The sequence below is a fragment of the Tachypleus tridentatus genome, chromosome 1, assembly GCF_004210375.1.
Source record: "Tachypleus tridentatus isolate NWPU-2018 chromosome 1, ASM421037v1, whole genome shotgun sequence".
Lineage (NCBI taxonomy): Eukaryota > Metazoa > Arthropoda > Merostomata > Xiphosura > Limulidae > Tachypleus > Tachypleus tridentatus.
The window spans coordinates 126,324,530-126,342,794 of record NC_134825.1 but is presented as its reverse complement, the minus strand read 5'-3'; the positions used below and the strand labels follow the sequence as shown (position 1 = coordinate 126,342,794).

Genomic DNA, 18,265 nt, shown 5'->3' with positions numbered 1-18,265 from the left:
GTCAGTTACCTCTTTCTTTGTGAACCTGACGATGACCGAAGAAGGTCGAAACGTTGTTCGCTCTTCTATGTAAAATATTTTCTCAACCCAAACGAGCCGTTTTTGCATATAAATTTATAAATATCTATTTTATTTAAATTTAAAACTGTACAAGTGATATCAGCTATATTCTTCCTGAGCAGCAATTATATTGTGGATTTTGGAGCGTTATAAGACCTCAAGCTTACCGCTCAAGGTACCTCACGTCATTATAAAATACCACATGAAAAATGAGTAAACAACGTGTAATAATACCAGTACTGCATGATTTTCGACAACTAAGTATGTAACAATAAAATACAGCGTAACGTTTACCGTCCAGGTGACAGTACACTCACATCGAATAGTCACTTTGTGATAATATCCTACTACAGGATATATACTAGTATGTATAACGTATTTGCTGTACTACTAAATTAAATCAATGCTTTACCTCTATAATGGGAGCTGGAATGCCAATCTAGAGAGGTAAGTTTATCTCACTTACCCCCCCCCCCCAAACTTCCTAAGTGGTAGTACCTTATTTATTTTTCCTCCATTTTCTTCTACCTTGAAGAGCAGTCATCTTCCCTCAACTGTCTTCAGTCAGTGAAAGGTGATTTAGATTAGAGACGTTACGGGTTTGAGTACCCACATCTCGCTTCCCTAAATTTTACTTCTTTTAATGATTTTGTTTGATTTTTTTTATTACGAATTTCTTTATGAGAGACTTGCGAATGGAGATTAAGACTCGTAGACGATGTATCCCCACCGTGATGTGGGTCCTACTTCCGCAGTAACCCCCAAAACCCGGCACATTTTATATTCCACATATCAGCCTGTACCTTGGAGATTCTATGAATTTTTGCAGCGTCTTTAATTTACTTTTGTTTGTTTTATTATTTAACAATCAGAGTTTTAACTGTGTGCTGCAACATAAGGTATTTGATACTGCATCATAAACTACGTGATGATATATTATTCAGTGATGCGTGGTATGTAATCAATCACAGCCTCCATAATATAACACGCAACAAGACCTACAAACCAACCTATGACCATTAAACATTGAATATTTTCTTTCAATAAACTACTTGTATTTGCTTACTCAAAAGAATGACTTGTCTTACCTTGGGCAGTAATGTCTATAACATTAACCCCGAGCTCGTCAAGAAAATTGAGACAAGCATTGATGTTTTCTACCTGTAAACACAATATATAAGCCTTGACTACGCATCATTTATACCATTTATAACTAAAAGCATGTACATATCTCACTTTTTATTATCATTATTTATTTATTTATTATTATTATTATTTTATACACGTACACTAGAAATGTTAATTTTCTTATTACAATAATTTTTTTCTATATGCGACATTCAGTAACCCTTCATAAAACGCGAGATATCGAGAGAGAGACAAAAGATAAGATATTAATTTGATGACATAATAACGTAAAATATTATTATTAGTGCATGACGTTTTTAAATCTTATTTTATTTTCTAGAACTCAACATTAAACGAGTGAATCATATTGACGTGGATGATTGAAACAGTCCTTGAAATGTGTCCTTTTACCGGATGTGGCTTTCCAACTTCCGTTTATTAAGCGTAGGCAAGTCGTAAACTAATACTTATCGTAACCATATCACTTGAGCTCTGCTTCCTACAGTGGACCACAATCGCAGAGGAAAATAAACCTTTTATTCTCAGACCATGCTGAAAGTGCGTCACTACTTTTGTTGGAAATGTGTCATTTAAAGTGCTACGCTTTTAATGACACACACACACACACACACTAAAAAGGGCAGAAGGGTTAAGACACTTGATACGCGAGTTTTCTTCATATCTAATAAGAGGGTGAACGAGTTAAATAAGAGTACGTAACTATTATTGAGGTGTTTCGGTTTCTATTAGAAATCAATTCGGTTGCACAAAAACATGAGGAATCATATAAATCACTAAGTTCTAACTTCATATTTGCTTAAATGATAGATATTTGTGTGGTTTGCTCTCGAAATAAAATTCCCTAAAAATTTAAGTTTTCATAGAAGACAACTATTAAATTAAGCTACACTTTCTGAGAATGCAAATTGTTCTTCATCAGGATTCGCTTTATTGTCCAGATGCGATGTAAGGCGTTGTCCTTCACGGCGTCCTTGATCATCATTCAGCAATATTCAATCATTACCCAAGATCCCTTATCTACAAGACAACCCTCGTCAGACTGCCGCTGTTACTTTTCAGACTAAAGTTAGAACACAAGCCTCACACAGAGTTAGATATCTTAGACTTCACCTTCCGAAGGTCGAGAGGAAGTAATCCACAGAAACTGGCACATTGCTCCAGTACTTTGGTGGAGATAAATCAGTTAGTTTCTCACCAGAATTATAAAAGATGGTTTCTAAAGTAAAAATAATAATAAATTAATGATTCACTAACTTACAGATATTGGAGATCCTCACATTCCTGATTAGAGGCTTCTGTAAACTGCAATCTTCCTCAGAGGTATATGGAATTTTGGAACTGTGTGCGCAGATTAGATTTTCTCATGACGAAAACTCGAACGACACTAATATTCTGAGGCAGATGCACTTCACAGAAGTCTCCTAGTCCTAAACTTTCTCTTAAATAAGCTTTACTTTACTGGAACTAAAAGGAGCCAACAATTATTCTAGAAATAAGCTTATAATAAGTGACAATCTTAATCTAATTTTTGAACGACACTATGTCGACACTAAATACAGCAGATATAGAGTGGTTGATATACTGTTATACGTTCTTCTATACTTTCACTTATACCACTGTATAAATTTTTTTTTACTTTTTCTTGTTCCTCGGCAGAAAGCGTTATTTCCCAATTGCTTATGCCTAAAGCAAATGAAAAAAGACCAGTTTTCTCTTTAAACTTTGCTTTTGTGACCTGGGTAATGAAATTTTCAAATTTACCCATTTTCCAGAACATTCCAGAAGATTCAACGCTGATTAGCTGATAGAGTTTTCTCGAATTTTCAAGAATGTTGTAGAACTTAGATAATTTAAGAACCTTTCAGAATTTCCTAGAACTTTCCCTAGTAATATATATATATATATACACAGGGGCTCAACACTTCAGTCTAATTCTAGCTGCCTAAGTGAACACATAGACCTATCTGGTTTTATCAGAGATGGCATCAAGAAGCTGCAAGCATTCTCGAGACGCATTCTGCTATGTATGTGGCCAATTTATCAATACAAGTGCGAAAAAGTACTCTGTGACAGCATCTGCCAAAATGTGTGAAGCCTATAAGGCATATTTCGGCATGGCTGTCGGGGATCCAGACAAACCCTGGGCTCCTCATTTTACTTGCGAGCACCGCAAAAAAACTCTAGAAGGTAAGACGGACAAATTTTGCTTGCTTGAATAGCAAGATTTTATATTACACAAATGTTAGATCTTTTAAAATTTAAATATATCTTTTAATTAATTTTTAAAATTTCCAACACTATGGAAAAAATATCACAAAATATTCCGCATGAACCTCTTACACATTAGTTGTAGATGAAACAAATTTATTCTTCATAATAACAGTTTTGTTTTGTTCTTTTGCAGGATGGTACAGAGGGAAAAAGAGATCCATGAAGTTCGCTATTCCAAGAATTTGGCGTGAACCTACTGACCACTCAAGCAATTGCTACTTCTGCATGGTGGACCCTCCCAAACGTCGGGCTGGCAAGAATGCATCTGCTATCATGTATTCGTACCTTCCATCATCCATCGTCCAAGTGCCATACTGCCCTGAGCTCCTTGTGCCCACTCCGACAGATACGTGAAAATGATTTACATTACAGTAGCAAATCTAGAAAATCTACTCACTTCTAAATATTTTTGTGTAACTTTAGTATAAATACATGTAAATCTTGATCCATATGTTGTTTTATTCAGACCTTATGTAAATGAATGTGTGCAAATTTGCCAGTTTTTACATGGAAAATAGGTTAATTTCTAAGTTTCACTATCCAGGTCACAAAAGCAAGGTTTGAAGAAAATAATAGCCATTTTCTGCACTTTTACAACATAAGCAATTAGGAAATAACACATACTATCCAGGAACAAAATTTGTGTTACATAGTGTAATTTCTTAGAATTGTATAGCAAATGCTGATAACTTACTATATGTAAAAAACGAAAAGCTGTCAAATAATATTAAATAACGCGAGTTTGTTTGTTTGTTATTAAGGGACAAGCGCACCACAGTTATCCAAGTCCGGTTTTTAGCGTTATACACTTTCAGACTGACCACCGAACCAAAAAGAGAAGGTGGGGATGATAAATAACAAAGGTAAAAGAAGGTTATTTTAACTCCCATATTCTGTCAGCCACGACATCAAAATCTCCTAAGTTACAGAGTATTGAGTATGAATACTATCAGTCATGATATCAGGAACTCTGACGAAAGAGAGCGTTGAGTACGAGACCAAAAGCCACGTTACTGGTGGCTACTACGTAGCAAGGCATCGATTAGGAATGCTAACAGTTAATATGTCAGGGACTGCGAAAGAACAGTGCGTTGAGTATGAATACTGCTAGATTATAATGTTCTCGGACGTTTAGTATAAAAACTAAATTCCACAACACCAGGGACTATGACGTTATTTCTTTACTCAACGCCCTATCTATCACAAAACGAAGGAAGCTTGTTGTATAATTAAGTATATTAATACACGAGCTCTTGTTCGATTGAGATTTGACCAACAATTAGGGAGGAAACTGTCTATATTTTATTTCTAAACATATGAATGCGTTTATTCTACTGATTAAAGTACAGTTCGATTTTCACGTAATTTGGCTTATAATTGTTTACGTGATTTTATGTGCACAAACAAAAACAAAACGTTCATCACATACCGATAAACTTTTATGGTTTCTGATTGGTCGACCATACCAACCTTTGTTTCTTGAGAGTTTATTACTTTTTGTGGAAAGCTACAACAGGCTGTATATGCGGGGAATCGAACTCTAGATTTTAACATTACAAGTTCATAAAGTTACTGCTGACCTACTGGATAGGGTGTGTCTCTTGATAGAATCGATAACATTTATAGCAAACAGAAGAAATACGTTCATAATTCACAACCGAAGTTAATTATAGCACAAGGCAATGAAACCTAGTTCATGAGTTAACTGAATAAGAAAACTCATTTTATATAATCAAGTATATAGTGGAATGTTCAATGATAATTTTTATCGTTTATAAAACACAAACGTGCTTAGACTTGTTTCTTAGAATAAACACGAAATATTTCAAAATTGTTTATTAAATGTTTATTAATTAATAACACATACTCACTATACATAAATTCATACTCACTGCTTATGAAGAATCCCCATTCTATGTTTCCATACTCATTGCTTATAGGGGTTTAGATGTACAATACTTTTAAGGGGAGAAAATAATCTTTACTGCTCATGAGAAGTTCATACTCATTGCTTATTAGGGATTCAACATTCACTACTGACAAAGAGCTCATATTTTGGAAGCAAGTGATAACTTACAGTGAATAAAAGGAGGATCTAAACATAAACAGGACATCTTACTCATTTTCAGAAACAAAATGTAGAAACTGTCCAGACAAATTACAGTTATACACTTATTGTCGCAAACAACTTTAGTCATCAAATTAATTCTGATTTCCAAAGAATAAAGTGACCTTGGTACTTGAAAAAAAAAACAAGAAAAATAAGAACCAAGCTCCTCAGTTCTGTGAATAGACATGTCTCAAAAAAAATTCTGCGAATAATCACAAGGTTTCTTAAAATAAATGACAAAAACCTAACGCAGACCAGGAAGTCTGATGTCACAGACACTGACGTACACGTATTTAAAAACTAAAAAAAAAAAAAAAACGTTTAATAATAGCGAGTTTTTGAGTAAAATAGTTTCCAACAAAGGTCAAGTTTGGAAATTCCTTCTTTTGAATTTAAGTATATTATTATTTTTTCCAATAATATGTTAAAAGCAGGAATATTCAATAAGTTGCGACTCTAAACTAAACTATCGCCCAACACGTTGATTAATTTTATACTAACAATCAAGTAAAGCGATGTATTTTTAGAAATAAAAGTGGGCCTTTCAACTTATATGCCAAGGGAATTAACGCAAAATGTCATCTCACGCTTATACTGAAATTCTGTACTTTTATTTTTTACTTCCTAGAAAACAATTTAAGTTATATAAAAATTACAATGTATATTTTGAGTATTTCACAAATGAATATAAAATTGATTCTTAATAAAAATGTGTACTTTAATACGTATAAAATACGAGATGCGATGTTGAAGTTTTACATTCAACATGTGAAGTAAGGGTAAGTAAATTAGTCAGGGGAAAAACTGTAAACAATGTTTAGATTGATCACGAGTGAATTAAAAAAATGTCTAGTGAGGGGGCATTAGAATGTGACGGTCAATCCCATGATTCGTTGGTAAAAGAGTAGCCCACGAGTTAGTGGTGGGTGGCGATGACTAGCTGTCTTTCCTCTAGTCTTATACTGCAAAATTAGAGAAGGCTAGCGCAGATAGCCCTCGAGTAGCTTTGCGCGAAATTCAAACAAACAAACAAAAGTAATCCTTTTTCTGTTCTACTGATGGCGAAGATTCAGCAAATTATGAAGTAAGTGAGGTATCCAAACACGAAGCTGCTGGAAAAGGTGGAGGTAGACGTAGAACTTATAATTACAGATAACAACAGAGATTTGGTAATACTAGAATATAAAGCCGAGGTGACCGATCGGTATAGAATGTGGAAGCTGTATCTAAATTTTATACTATATTCTTCTGAATTGTGAACCGCAATAAAAACATAACGTACGGAAAAACCAGGCAAAGAATATGGGTCCTCACGAATCAACTAATCACTGAATTTACCGAAGAATAGTAGTGGCATCTGGTGGAGAACTAATCAAACATTAAGGGACTGAATAGTCAACCGAAGAAAGTGGAGGTAATGTTGACGTGGAAAGACTTAAATTTAGGTAAAACTAGATTTCGATGGTACATAAATTGTTAATATGTGCGCGACTACATATGTATAGCTATAACGTCGAGAGTAAGCCTTGGCAAAAGATTAATGAAAGACAGCAGCAACATACGTTTAAACCATTTTGTTTTTTCATGAAATTACGAACATTCAATAACGAATTGAAATGTTTCTCTTTTGCAAGACAACCATTTAACAAAGACCGATGTTTTCGAGGCACAGGCGATACGATGTTGCTTGCTGGTCGGGACTGGAGAAAGGATTCGATAGTTTTGTACGCAGACGAATTTGTAGAAGAGAACCTAACATTTAGTACAAATTAAAGCCACAAACATCTCGTCGGGCCTAAAATGGAAAGTGATCTTGAAGCGTTCATATAGACAGATTTAGCAGGAAGAAGCATAATAAGCTAAGGGAGTTTACCGGTAATATTGCTAACAGAAGTGCAAACAGCAGTAAACCTAGTTATTGTACATATGGTTTATCGAATAATTACGTTGTAAACTGCATTTTTCTAATGTTGTTATGATCGAAATAAATGAAGTCATTGGATTAGTAGTTTTCGGGATATGGTAGTATTTTTAAGAGTTTTTTGACTAAATTTGAAGAGATAGTTTCCAAAGTTTAATATAATCTTTTGCTTATCGCTAATAACTTAAAATACATTAAGTATTCGAGTAATACGTGAATATCATGTCACAGTTAATTATAGATTGTTCAATGTATAATCAAGTTAACATGGTTGCTAAAAGCTTTCTTAAATAGAACTACAAAAAAGTTACAAAAAACTTATTTATTCTAGATTAATAAAAAACTTAATAAATAAATAACAGGAAAAGACCATCACTACAAATTGAAAAAAAATCCAAACTACAAAAACTAATTTTGAAACTGTACTTCCTAGTACCATTAGAAACTTGAAGTTTAAGGATTCGAGGCATATGGTGAATAAAGGACTTATGGATACTAAGTTCAAAGGTATGATACTAACACCAACTAGTTATGATCCATCGAAGCATTTAGAACTATTACGACGAACTGACTGTTCAGATGTATATCCTTAAAGAAACAGGAATGTAACTGTTTAAATAATAGTACATCACCTTTAAACATATGACAATGGATAGTGAATGGTAAAAAAATAGTTTTAATTAAATAATATGTGCTTTCAAACACACATTTAATCATATCTAACATTTCAATATTGTACGATTATAAAAACAAAAGAAGTAAAACTAGGTTCCTTATTAAATAAGTCAATTTGGACTCTTGGCAGAATCCACCAGTTCGTATAAACGCCGTTTGTTTCCCCTCAATCCAGTTAATTTCGACTTTAACTTACAAAAAGGAAATCAGCCAAACAGTCATCTGGTAGCGCCTACCAAAATTAATTCTGATTGGAACAGCCCCAGACAGAAACTTAAGATTCAAGAATCATCCGCCACAAGATTAAGAGCGAGATAACGAGGTTACATAGTTTGATTTATGTGGATATCAGTACAGCTAGGCAACCATCCAATATCAGGAAATGTCCCTTTTAGTAATTGCTCTAATATGTATATACAGAGAACTTTATAGTTTTTGTTTTTTAGAAATACAAACTATTACTGCCATATGCAACATAATGGGACTTAAATGTGGTATAAATTTCTTTAAATTTAAAGAACTATCAGCAAATCTTTCAGTAAGCTAACTAAATATTTCTCCATGTTACAAGTTCCTTCCTACTAGTTTACTAAAGATGTGACGTGTGAGGAATTTAAAGTAGGGATATAAAAATCTTTGTATGCAACGTAGCTGTCTTAAAACACAGTTCCTAAATAAAATAGCTCGAATACTTTCATATAAGTGATTTTAATATATAGAAATTACAATTAGTGTAATGCTAAAATAGGTTATATTTTACCGAACCCGAAACTTCGGAATGGCCCTTCTAGGTCCTTGATGTCACAGACTAAATCTTCCCAGCTCTTATATATGTAACTATAAGAACATTTGCAAATAGTATTCTACACGTCAGGATTACACAGTGTAACTGTCTTAATCGTCAGTTATATAACATTTCGACAAAGACACCCAGAAACATTAAGATTACACAAAGGAACTGTCTTAATTATTATTTCTAATTAATATTTGAAAAAAGACATAATTCGAAACATCAAGACTATATAGTGAAAATGCCATATTTCTAGGTAGCATTTGAAAAAGGCATATCGCGAAACGTCAGGATTACACAATGTAACTATCTTAATTTAGCTAGTTACTGAGAAGTTTTCCGCCCTTGATTTACTCAAAGAATTTCAAACTTGTGTTGTCCGATTCTAGCTTCCCTCAGTTAAATACTAGACAGATGTAGGAAGCTACAACGTTGTTTAACCCCTGAAAAAGGCATACGTCGAAACATCAGGCTTAACTAAAGTATTTTATTTTCTGGAGTTGCATCAGTCGTCGTCTGTGTTTAAACTTATGGTTTGCCTTGCAAACGTTGAAAACAAAATGATTTGCTTAAAACAAAGAACAACGATAATACGTTAATAATTACTGAATTTAATATTTTATGTCATTTAACCATTTATCGTACCCTCAGCAGTATATTAGAATATTATAAATTTGTGATCTATTGACATAGCTTGTGTTATAATGACATACTTTAGTGAAAACTCTGGTGAGGAATTAATGTTCATATACAATCATTATTTCATTGGAAATTTACGCAAATTAAAATTAAATTTTTCGAGATTCGTCTTTATACAGGGATTCAAGGATATCGAAAACCAGTTTTTCGATTTGTAAATCTTCATACTTATCACTGAACCACGAGGGAGGTTAAAAGAAATATAAAAATGGTATGTTCTATAATCATAATTTAGAAAAAAATCTAATGAAATGCAAGGAGTTTGGCTATTATTAAATAATTAGCAATCTCACAAGTTTCCAAGTTCTATTTCATGTTAATAAAAACACATTGAATAAAGTTTTTAAAATCACCGATTTTATATTATGTAGACTAAGTTATCGGAAGCTCTTCTAGGACGTGTTAAGATAATGCACCTTCATACTGCTAAGTCTTATATAGTTTATTGTGTATTTTATGGGAAGGCAACTAAAGCTGTTTGTCGTCGTCCCTAATTGAGTTATTGAGAGAGGGAAGACAGTCAGTCAAAAGCACTCTACAATATACCATCCACATTAAGGGACAGACTGTATATCTTATAACGCGCACACAGCCTAAACTGAGAGATTTTTTTATGCGGTATCGCATGGATTCGAACCCTACTGCGTAATCCAGAGCTGTACCAAAGGTCTAGCCTACGCTTTCATTTTACATATGAATTATAGCGACGTGTCTTTTTCTTGTCTTTAAAACTACTTTTGGTTTTTCTAAAGTGTCTTAATTTTTTCTAAGTATAAACGGCATATATAAATCAAAGCTGTTCAATTCCAAGTTCTTTTTAATCTTGCAACAACTATATCGTTCTAAGGACTCTTCAACTTGTCAGTTGACATTTAAGACAGCAGGCTGATCTACCTCAAAGCTAAACATTTATTAGCCAGCATTTAGAGTTCATGACGTCTTTACTGTACTCAACTCGTCTTCGAAGCTTTTGTTTTTTTTACTCCTGCGTCCAGAGACCTAGCGGTTTAAGGACCGACCTTCAATACATATCTTCATCTGGCATAGAAACTTCTATAGCTTACCTCCAGAACATCTAAAGTGAACATCGTTTGCACCCCCATCCATCACATATACATCGCGGTCGAAGATAAACATATAGGTAACTAAAGGCAACAAGATAATATTCTGCTTATTCAAAGAGTTCCGATACTTAAAACCTGTTTATTTATGTTGTTGGCTTAAGAAAAATCTCAACAGCTAAAAAAATGTTATACCAATTTATCGCTGACCTTCTTTTGTGGAGTTATATTGAAAATACGTTTTTTGATAACATTCGAAAGCTACGTGTTTTTTTCTTTTGAGACAAGCTAATGCGGGGTTTGCAAGTTGACGTATGCTAGTTTAATTTTTCACGTGATATTTGATGTGTGTCAAAATTGAGAGTTTCGACTTCCTCAAGGTGATATTACTTTTCTTGTTTGATTAATGCCATGCGTTAAAAATACATATCGGTGACATTCAGGTTTCTTTTGGGTATTAGAGGTATCGATAAGTTACAAGTGGTAATTAAAACACAGCTTGTAATTAAAACAAAAAGCTCACTACTATCATTAGATTAAGGTGTTTTCATCCAGTTTGGTGGTACTGAAATAATCAGTATCGAATAAACAAAAAGTACTTAACACTTTAGATACGATAAGCACGCTACAATTTGTTCAGAACGAAAACAATTAGTTGTTACTGAACTTCTGTAACAGCGATGTTTTAAAGAAAATCTTTCACTGAACTTAATCATTTAATTTAAAGTTTCTCCCAGGTGGATGTTGTTTGTAATTAAACACACAGATACACAATGAGCTATCTGTGTTCTGTCTACCACTGGTATTGAAACCCGGTTTCTAGCAGTGCGAGTCGCAAACATACCGCTGTGCTACTGGAGGGGTGTGTGTAACATACCGCTGTGCTACTGGAGGGGTGTGTGTAACCGATGTACATTTTACTTTTCAGTCCTCCGTTTGTTTTGTTATCAGCCATTAAATTATGTACGTTACTCTTCTATTAAATATTTTGCGTTAAATGTGTGAAGTTACGTTTTGACTAACCTATATATAAACTCTGTAGGCAATTTAGAATAAACTGGAAAATTATTAATGTAAGAAATAGACCCAAGGATACATATAAAAACATCCTTCCTTAAACCGTTTACACAACTTGTTTGTATTTTATTTTGAGATAAATTACGAACTGTTGTTCAACATTTAAGTAGGCATCCTCTGCATATAGTTAGTAAAACAACGGTGCTAATTATTTATTCTGCATACGAATACAGACAGACATTCTACAAAAAACACATGCACACAGGGCGTGCTTATTCCGACTACGTAACTTCCGTTTCTGCTACACGTGGAAAGTCATCGTTAGCCAAAACCGTTGTATTTGAAGTTTTTTCTGGAGAGGTTTTCTTAACTTTTCAGTTCTTTTAAAGAAAGCTAACGTGCAAGTGCAATTTAATAGTTACGTTACCAGACTAGGCTTTTACCACATGCATTAATAAAGCACAGTTGTGTTCCACTATACAGGATGGGCCTGACTCTTTCGATGAATCTTTTGTTTTAGTGGCTTTGCAGACAAACGTATTTATTCTAGGATTTGATTTCTCTTTACTGCTACTTCACTGTTGCAGAAACTCATATCGCTGTAGTGCAGTTAACACATAAACGCGCGCGCGTGTGTGTATATTTAAAATGTCGCATTTGCGTTTATTATAAATATTTTCGTCTGTCTTCTTTGAAATATTTATAATCTACTGTTCTTCTACTGGCCTTAGCAAACATGCCTTACTCATGACATTTGATATTATTAAATTCACTTTTAACATTTTATTGAAAATTCACTTACTTCGCCAACTCAGATATTATTAAATTAAATATTAAAAAACAAGAAAATAAAAGTCCGTAATTCTCTCCTCCCACACACACGTAGGAAATCCACATATATCCAAGAGTCGTCACATAGCTTCTTGCATATTTCTGCATACAGCAAATGTGAAATAAATTAAATAATTAACATTTTGAAATTAAGTTTTGTCCGACTAAGCTATTCGATCCTGTTCTTTCATCACTCTTATTACCATTTTTGTAAGAGAATACCTAAATTTCTCACGTGCGGAAGATAACCCGATATACTATCGGCTCCGGAAAAAAGTGTTAACTCATAATAAACATAAAAACGAACTAAAACAACAGAACATTGTGACAGTTACGTTGCCAGCATAGAGCTAATTAGTGTGGGTCACTTCAACATCCGGTGTGAAGTGAAACTCTGGAGCACGAGCTTGGATAAACTTCGTGATGTTGGATGAAAAACATTATTACGGTTACATATATATACATAAAAACGTTCGTGTCTTACAACACAGTTATGGATACGGTGTCACGTAACTAACCAGGCGAGAGACCGTACTATAGTTCTTGGGGAGAATGAAAACCAGTAGCTTTTGGCCAAGTTTGGGACATTGAAACACGATTTTATACCTAACGAGACAGGAGTGAAAATGTAGACATCTTTCACACTGTTACACACTTACATAGTTTGAATGCCTGGTGTTGCAAAAATATTTTTTATTTTACATAAAAAACGTTGCAATATATATAAATAAATATATTAAGACCTCTCTAAGGAGGTATGACGCTCGTATTTGATGCGTTTGGGTAGTTAATAATGATTACAATACTCAAACAAAAAACATTAAATTTGTTTAATTGCGACTGGTTGACCTATTTTAATTTAGAGAAATATGCATCAGTTTGATATAATTAAGCTAACAGTTGACTTAATTAAACTCAACTACAAAGATGCATCAATTTGACCTAACTAAACGTAATTACAAAGATGTATTAGTTTGACCTAATTAAAATACAAATACAGAAATCTACATTAGTTTAACCGAATTAAGAAATACCTACAAACATGCACCAGTGCGACCAAATTATACATAACTATAAATATGGTCCCAGTTTGACCTAACTGAATATAAATACAAACACGCTTCTAGTTTGACCTAATTGAATATAAACCACAAACATGCACCAGTATGACCCAACTAATCATAACTACAAACATCGCAGGTTTTACCCAACTACACACAAGTACAAACATCCACTAATTTGAGATAATTAAACTTTCACTGGGTTATTGAACCTGTTTAAACTTAATTACAAGAAGAAAACCAGTTTAACCTAATCATGCACTTGTGTGGCTTTCATGCTCAGCTTGTTTAATGGACTGCCTAGTGATTGTAATGGTCTAGACTCCAGAGAAAATCAAAGAGATTCCTTTATATTTCCAATGTGGTAGTTAGAAGTGTAAATAATAAACAGCAATACAATATAATATATATGGTAAAGATAACATCTTGTTCATGAGCTACTTTGATGTGGCCGATTAACTAAAAACTATAAGGACACCAGTGTGATAATAGCATATATTCTTCAAGTAATAAATCACTTTTTCCATATAAGGCACCAACAGGCAAAGCTGTTATGTGCTTTATTATATCACTGATTATATTACTATAGCAAAGGTCCTACAGAAAAAAAGTCACGTAATCTAGTATTAAGCAACGACACTGTGTTTAAGTCTATAGTAACCAGTTCTTATTCAGGTTTACAACCGCAAATCCAGTATACATAATTAGTTCCTTTCTACTGTTTTTCCATTGAAAATGTTGTTGTTCAACCTCTCTTTTTTCGGTTAATTCTTCTTTAAAAACATTAAAAGAAAAGCAGTATCAGCATAAAACCACGTAAACAACTACACTTTATGTTCATAAAGTAAAATATATTTGGATGTTGTGGTTCAAATTTTACATTTTGTTAACTCGAAACGACGGATGAGCAAGTGGTATTCACAGGAGGAAGCCAAAAACAAAACGTGTTTATGTGATGCAAGGTAGTTTAGTTTAGTTATAACTGGTTGAGAAGTTATAGTGTCTCGAACTTAGCAGATACTGTTGATACTATCCCATCACTTGACAGGTTAAGTTAGCGTACGACTTAGCTTAATGTTCCGAATTTAAAGGAATTTTTATGGTTTTGTAAATATTCCACAAAGTTTTAAACCAGTGGATGTTTTTGTTGTTTAGAATTAAGCACAAAGCTACAAAATGGGCTCTCTGTGCTTTGACCACTATGGGTACTGAAACCCGGTTTCTAGCGTTGGAAGTCTGCAAACATGCCCGATAGGGCGCTACTACGTAGATGTAAAACTGCATGGATTTTATGCGAGCTTCGAGTTTGTTTGGCTATTGTAAAATACATCAATGTAGGTTTGGCATAAATAATAGTAATAAAAAAACAACTTTTCTCATTTTTCTTCAGATTTAATATTAAACTTTGTCTTTCATTTAGCGTTACAAATATTTGTATTTTGATAACACCACTGAAACATGCAGGCTTTTTAGGGCTGTATCCTGGGTTCAATAAAGCTTATTTATTGTACAAGTATTTAACACTGGATTTCCGGTTTTAATATTTTACCTCTACAAAAGGTGGCATTTAATTAATTATTTGTTAATTTTAATTACTGTGTTTTGCCAAACAAACGTGAAAGTCTTATTAAAGACAATTCATAATATTTGTTTACGGAAAGCGACATATAAATGGCAACATATCAACTATGGACTCTCTGCGTATCATTATACGAATAACTATCTACTTGTTCATACCAAAGCAACAAAAATGCAAAAAATTGACGATAGCCTGCAAATTAAACGAGAACAAAGGAGTAGAAACAAGTTGGAAATATCACATATAAAGTACGACTTGAAACCGTTGCTAAAGAGAACAATTAATGGGTCAGTTGGCGACTGTTCGACTGGAAATACACGTTTCAGGCCTTTTAAAGATTATTAGAATGCAGCTGGTGAAAGATCAAATTAAATTGACAAAATAACTAATGAAAGCCAACACTTGCTTGTTGGTATCTTAGTTAATAATACTAAAACAACAAACAGTATTATTATCCTTTATATTTAGATCCATTACTAGGTCTGTTAAATAAATAACTAACGAATCTAGAATAACTACGTCTCCCCTTGTTGCATTAATATATCATACACGATGACAGTTAACCCAAATAAAAGTCATGGCAATAATCAGTCTAGTATACAAAAACTCAGAGTATGAATAGACAAATAAACACAACTAAACATAATTAACTCCAATTTATAAGTAATAATTATGTTCTAGTAAATTTATAATTTGATCTATGATATCTCTTTTACTCCTCCTTTTTTTGTTAAATGACATTGTTACTAATCGACTAATAATAAGTGTGAGGAAGTCATGCCTACTTGACATTAATAATTTTCTGGACCTAATATTTTCCTTGAGATACCTCTACGTTACCGTTTCTTCTAAAGCTTTCATAACATAAGAATGTTTTGGATATTTTATGCTAAGAGAAACGGAAATGACCTGTTCACTCAGTGACGTCAGGCTTACCTTGTGCAAGACGTCACATATGAATAATTCGTGAATGGCTGAGATGACTGTATCCGCGCGCAAGAAGAAGCATTTCGAGCACTGCTCGGATTAGTATATAACATGGTAACACAATTAGTTTGTTCTAGGCACCAAAATAAATTACTGAAGGCAGCAGCTTTCGCTATTCGTTCCTTTATGCACGTGCTTCTAAACCACGAACGTTAAATGTGGCAAACAAATAGCGTGTGATATTGAGATTTGTGCGAGAGTGCTTTTGGCAACATTCCAAAACCTCACAATGTTTCTCTTTGCGTCACATATTTCTTGGTAATAGGGAAAAGCGTCAATAAAAATAAAAATAAAAAAACCTGCCAGTGAAAGCTAGCTCTTAGTAATTTGTAGAACTTGCATTAAACACAATTAAAAATAATATTTGATAAAGTGCCCAGAAATACGGCCGTACCAGTGATTGATGGCGCCCTGTGCGAGATATAAATTTTGCACCCCTCAAAAAATCTAATCTACAACTGGCTTTGCAAACTCGTGACCCCTATGGGTCATCACTCTGTGCAGACGCACCGCTCACACTACCCTTCGTACATCTCTGCCAATAAATGTTAGTTTATACCTCGAAACTATAAACACAACAGTAATTTCTTTTACAGAATTTTTACACTAACATAAACTTGTCATACAAAAATAAAATATTTACACAGTCAACTGTAATATCATACTTCATGATCTATGTACGTAACAAACGCAATGAACTATTTAATTTACTGTCTCTCCCTCTATATAATACATTTCTTCTCTTTTTTTATTAAATAACAAAAACATCTAATAGTTTTCTTGAGATGCCTTTACATTACTTTTTCTTCTCAAGCTTTATTAAAATGAAAAGGTTTTGGATATATATTACACTAAGAGAAACGGTTTGGTTTGTTTTGAATTTCGCGCAAAGCGACATGAGAGCTATCTGCTCTAGTAGTCCCTAATTTTGCAGTGTAAGGCAGATAGTTACCACCACCTACTGACAACTCTTGGGCTACTCTTTTATTAACGAATAGTGGTACTGACCGTAACCTTATAACGTCCCCACTGCTGAAAGGATGAGCATGTTTGGTGTGACGGGGATTCCAACCCACGCCCCTCAGATTGGGAGTCGAGCGTCTTAACCACCTGGCCATAGTTCCAATTGGAGCTAATCCTTCTACTTGTATAGTAAATGTATATCTTTATTTTCATGAGAATAGGTTAAGAAAAAAATTCATAAATCCGGAATTTTTTTACTTTAAATTATACCTATATGATCCCGAGATAAACAATTTTCTTAATACTATATATCCAGTAGAATTAGAAATTGAAAATACTTCAATTTCTGGTATAGAGACACATTATTTAGATTTATTAATTAAAATAATTGATAATGATAATCTAAATATTTTTGATGAAAGAAAATATTTTTATTTTTTAATATACGACTACCTTCTTTTCATATTAATGTACCATACTCTTCTGTTATAACTACTACAACTTCAGAATTATTTAGATTTTGTAAAATTTGTATTAAATGCAAAAATTAATATTTAATGAATTTAAGAAAGAAACATTAAATAACATTAATAAAATATTTTGCGATTAATGTTAAAAATTATAGAGAAGTAAAAGTTAAGAAGTTTTGCTTGAAGCTTCCTATAAGTATTTTTAGTTTTTAATAAAGTCGTTTAAAAATTGACACTATTTTTATGCGGATGAATACTTTATTATATATAAAGGCTCACGTAAGGGTTGAAAGTTTGTGCCTCCAGCGGACTCGACGAGTAATTTTAACGGCTGGTGGTTGGGAATTTTGCTAGTATAGGTAACTTATTTGAGTTTTTATATATACTCTTCAAAAAAAGAAACGCAAAAGGGATATTTTTGTTATTTTAAAGAGAAATGTATGTAATACGTTACAAACTCAGAGTATGTGATGTTACACGTGTTAAGGCACTGATTGTCAGACCAAAATGACAATAAAAGTTGTGCACTTTGAAAACGGAGGAAAACATAGGATTTTCGCCAAAACGCATGCGTGTCCAATAAATTTGTTTGAGAGATCTGCATGTTCTGCAAGTGCAACA

General features: G+C 33.3%; 2 protein-coding genes across 7 annotated transcripts in view; one reads left to right on the top strand and one right to left on the bottom strand.

Moving 5' to 3' along the window:
* Positions 1 to 7,569, top strand: part of LOC143222906 (uncharacterized) — a 48,993-nt gene extending 41,424 nt beyond the window's left edge. For 3 of the 5 annotated variants that reach the window (XR_013012584.1, XR_013012583.1, XM_076450082.1), the window contains one exon: positions 3,614 to 3,929. Coding sequence is in view for 2 of the 5 variants with exons in the window: in XM_076450082.1 (XP_076306197.1) it covers positions 3,614 to 3,834 (221 nt within the window). In the remaining 3 variants the exon portion in view is untranslated. Of the gene's footprint in view, positions 1 to 1,926; positions 2,392 to 3,120; positions 3,397 to 3,613; positions 7,005 to 7,224 lie in introns of those variants that run through there. The other 2 variants (XR_013012582.1, XM_076450077.1) reach the window with 2 other exon arrangements.
* LOC143222893 (uncharacterized) overlaps positions 1 to 18,265 on the bottom strand; it is a 198,753-nt gene that overhangs the window by 135,333 nt on the left and 45,155 nt on the right. For both annotated transcript variants that reach the window (XM_076450040.1, XM_076450050.1), the window contains exon 5: positions 1,149 to 1,221. In XM_076450040.1, the coding sequence (XP_076306155.1) occupies positions 1,149 to 1,221 (73 nt within the window). The remainder of the gene's footprint in view (positions 1 to 1,148; positions 1,222 to 18,265) is intronic.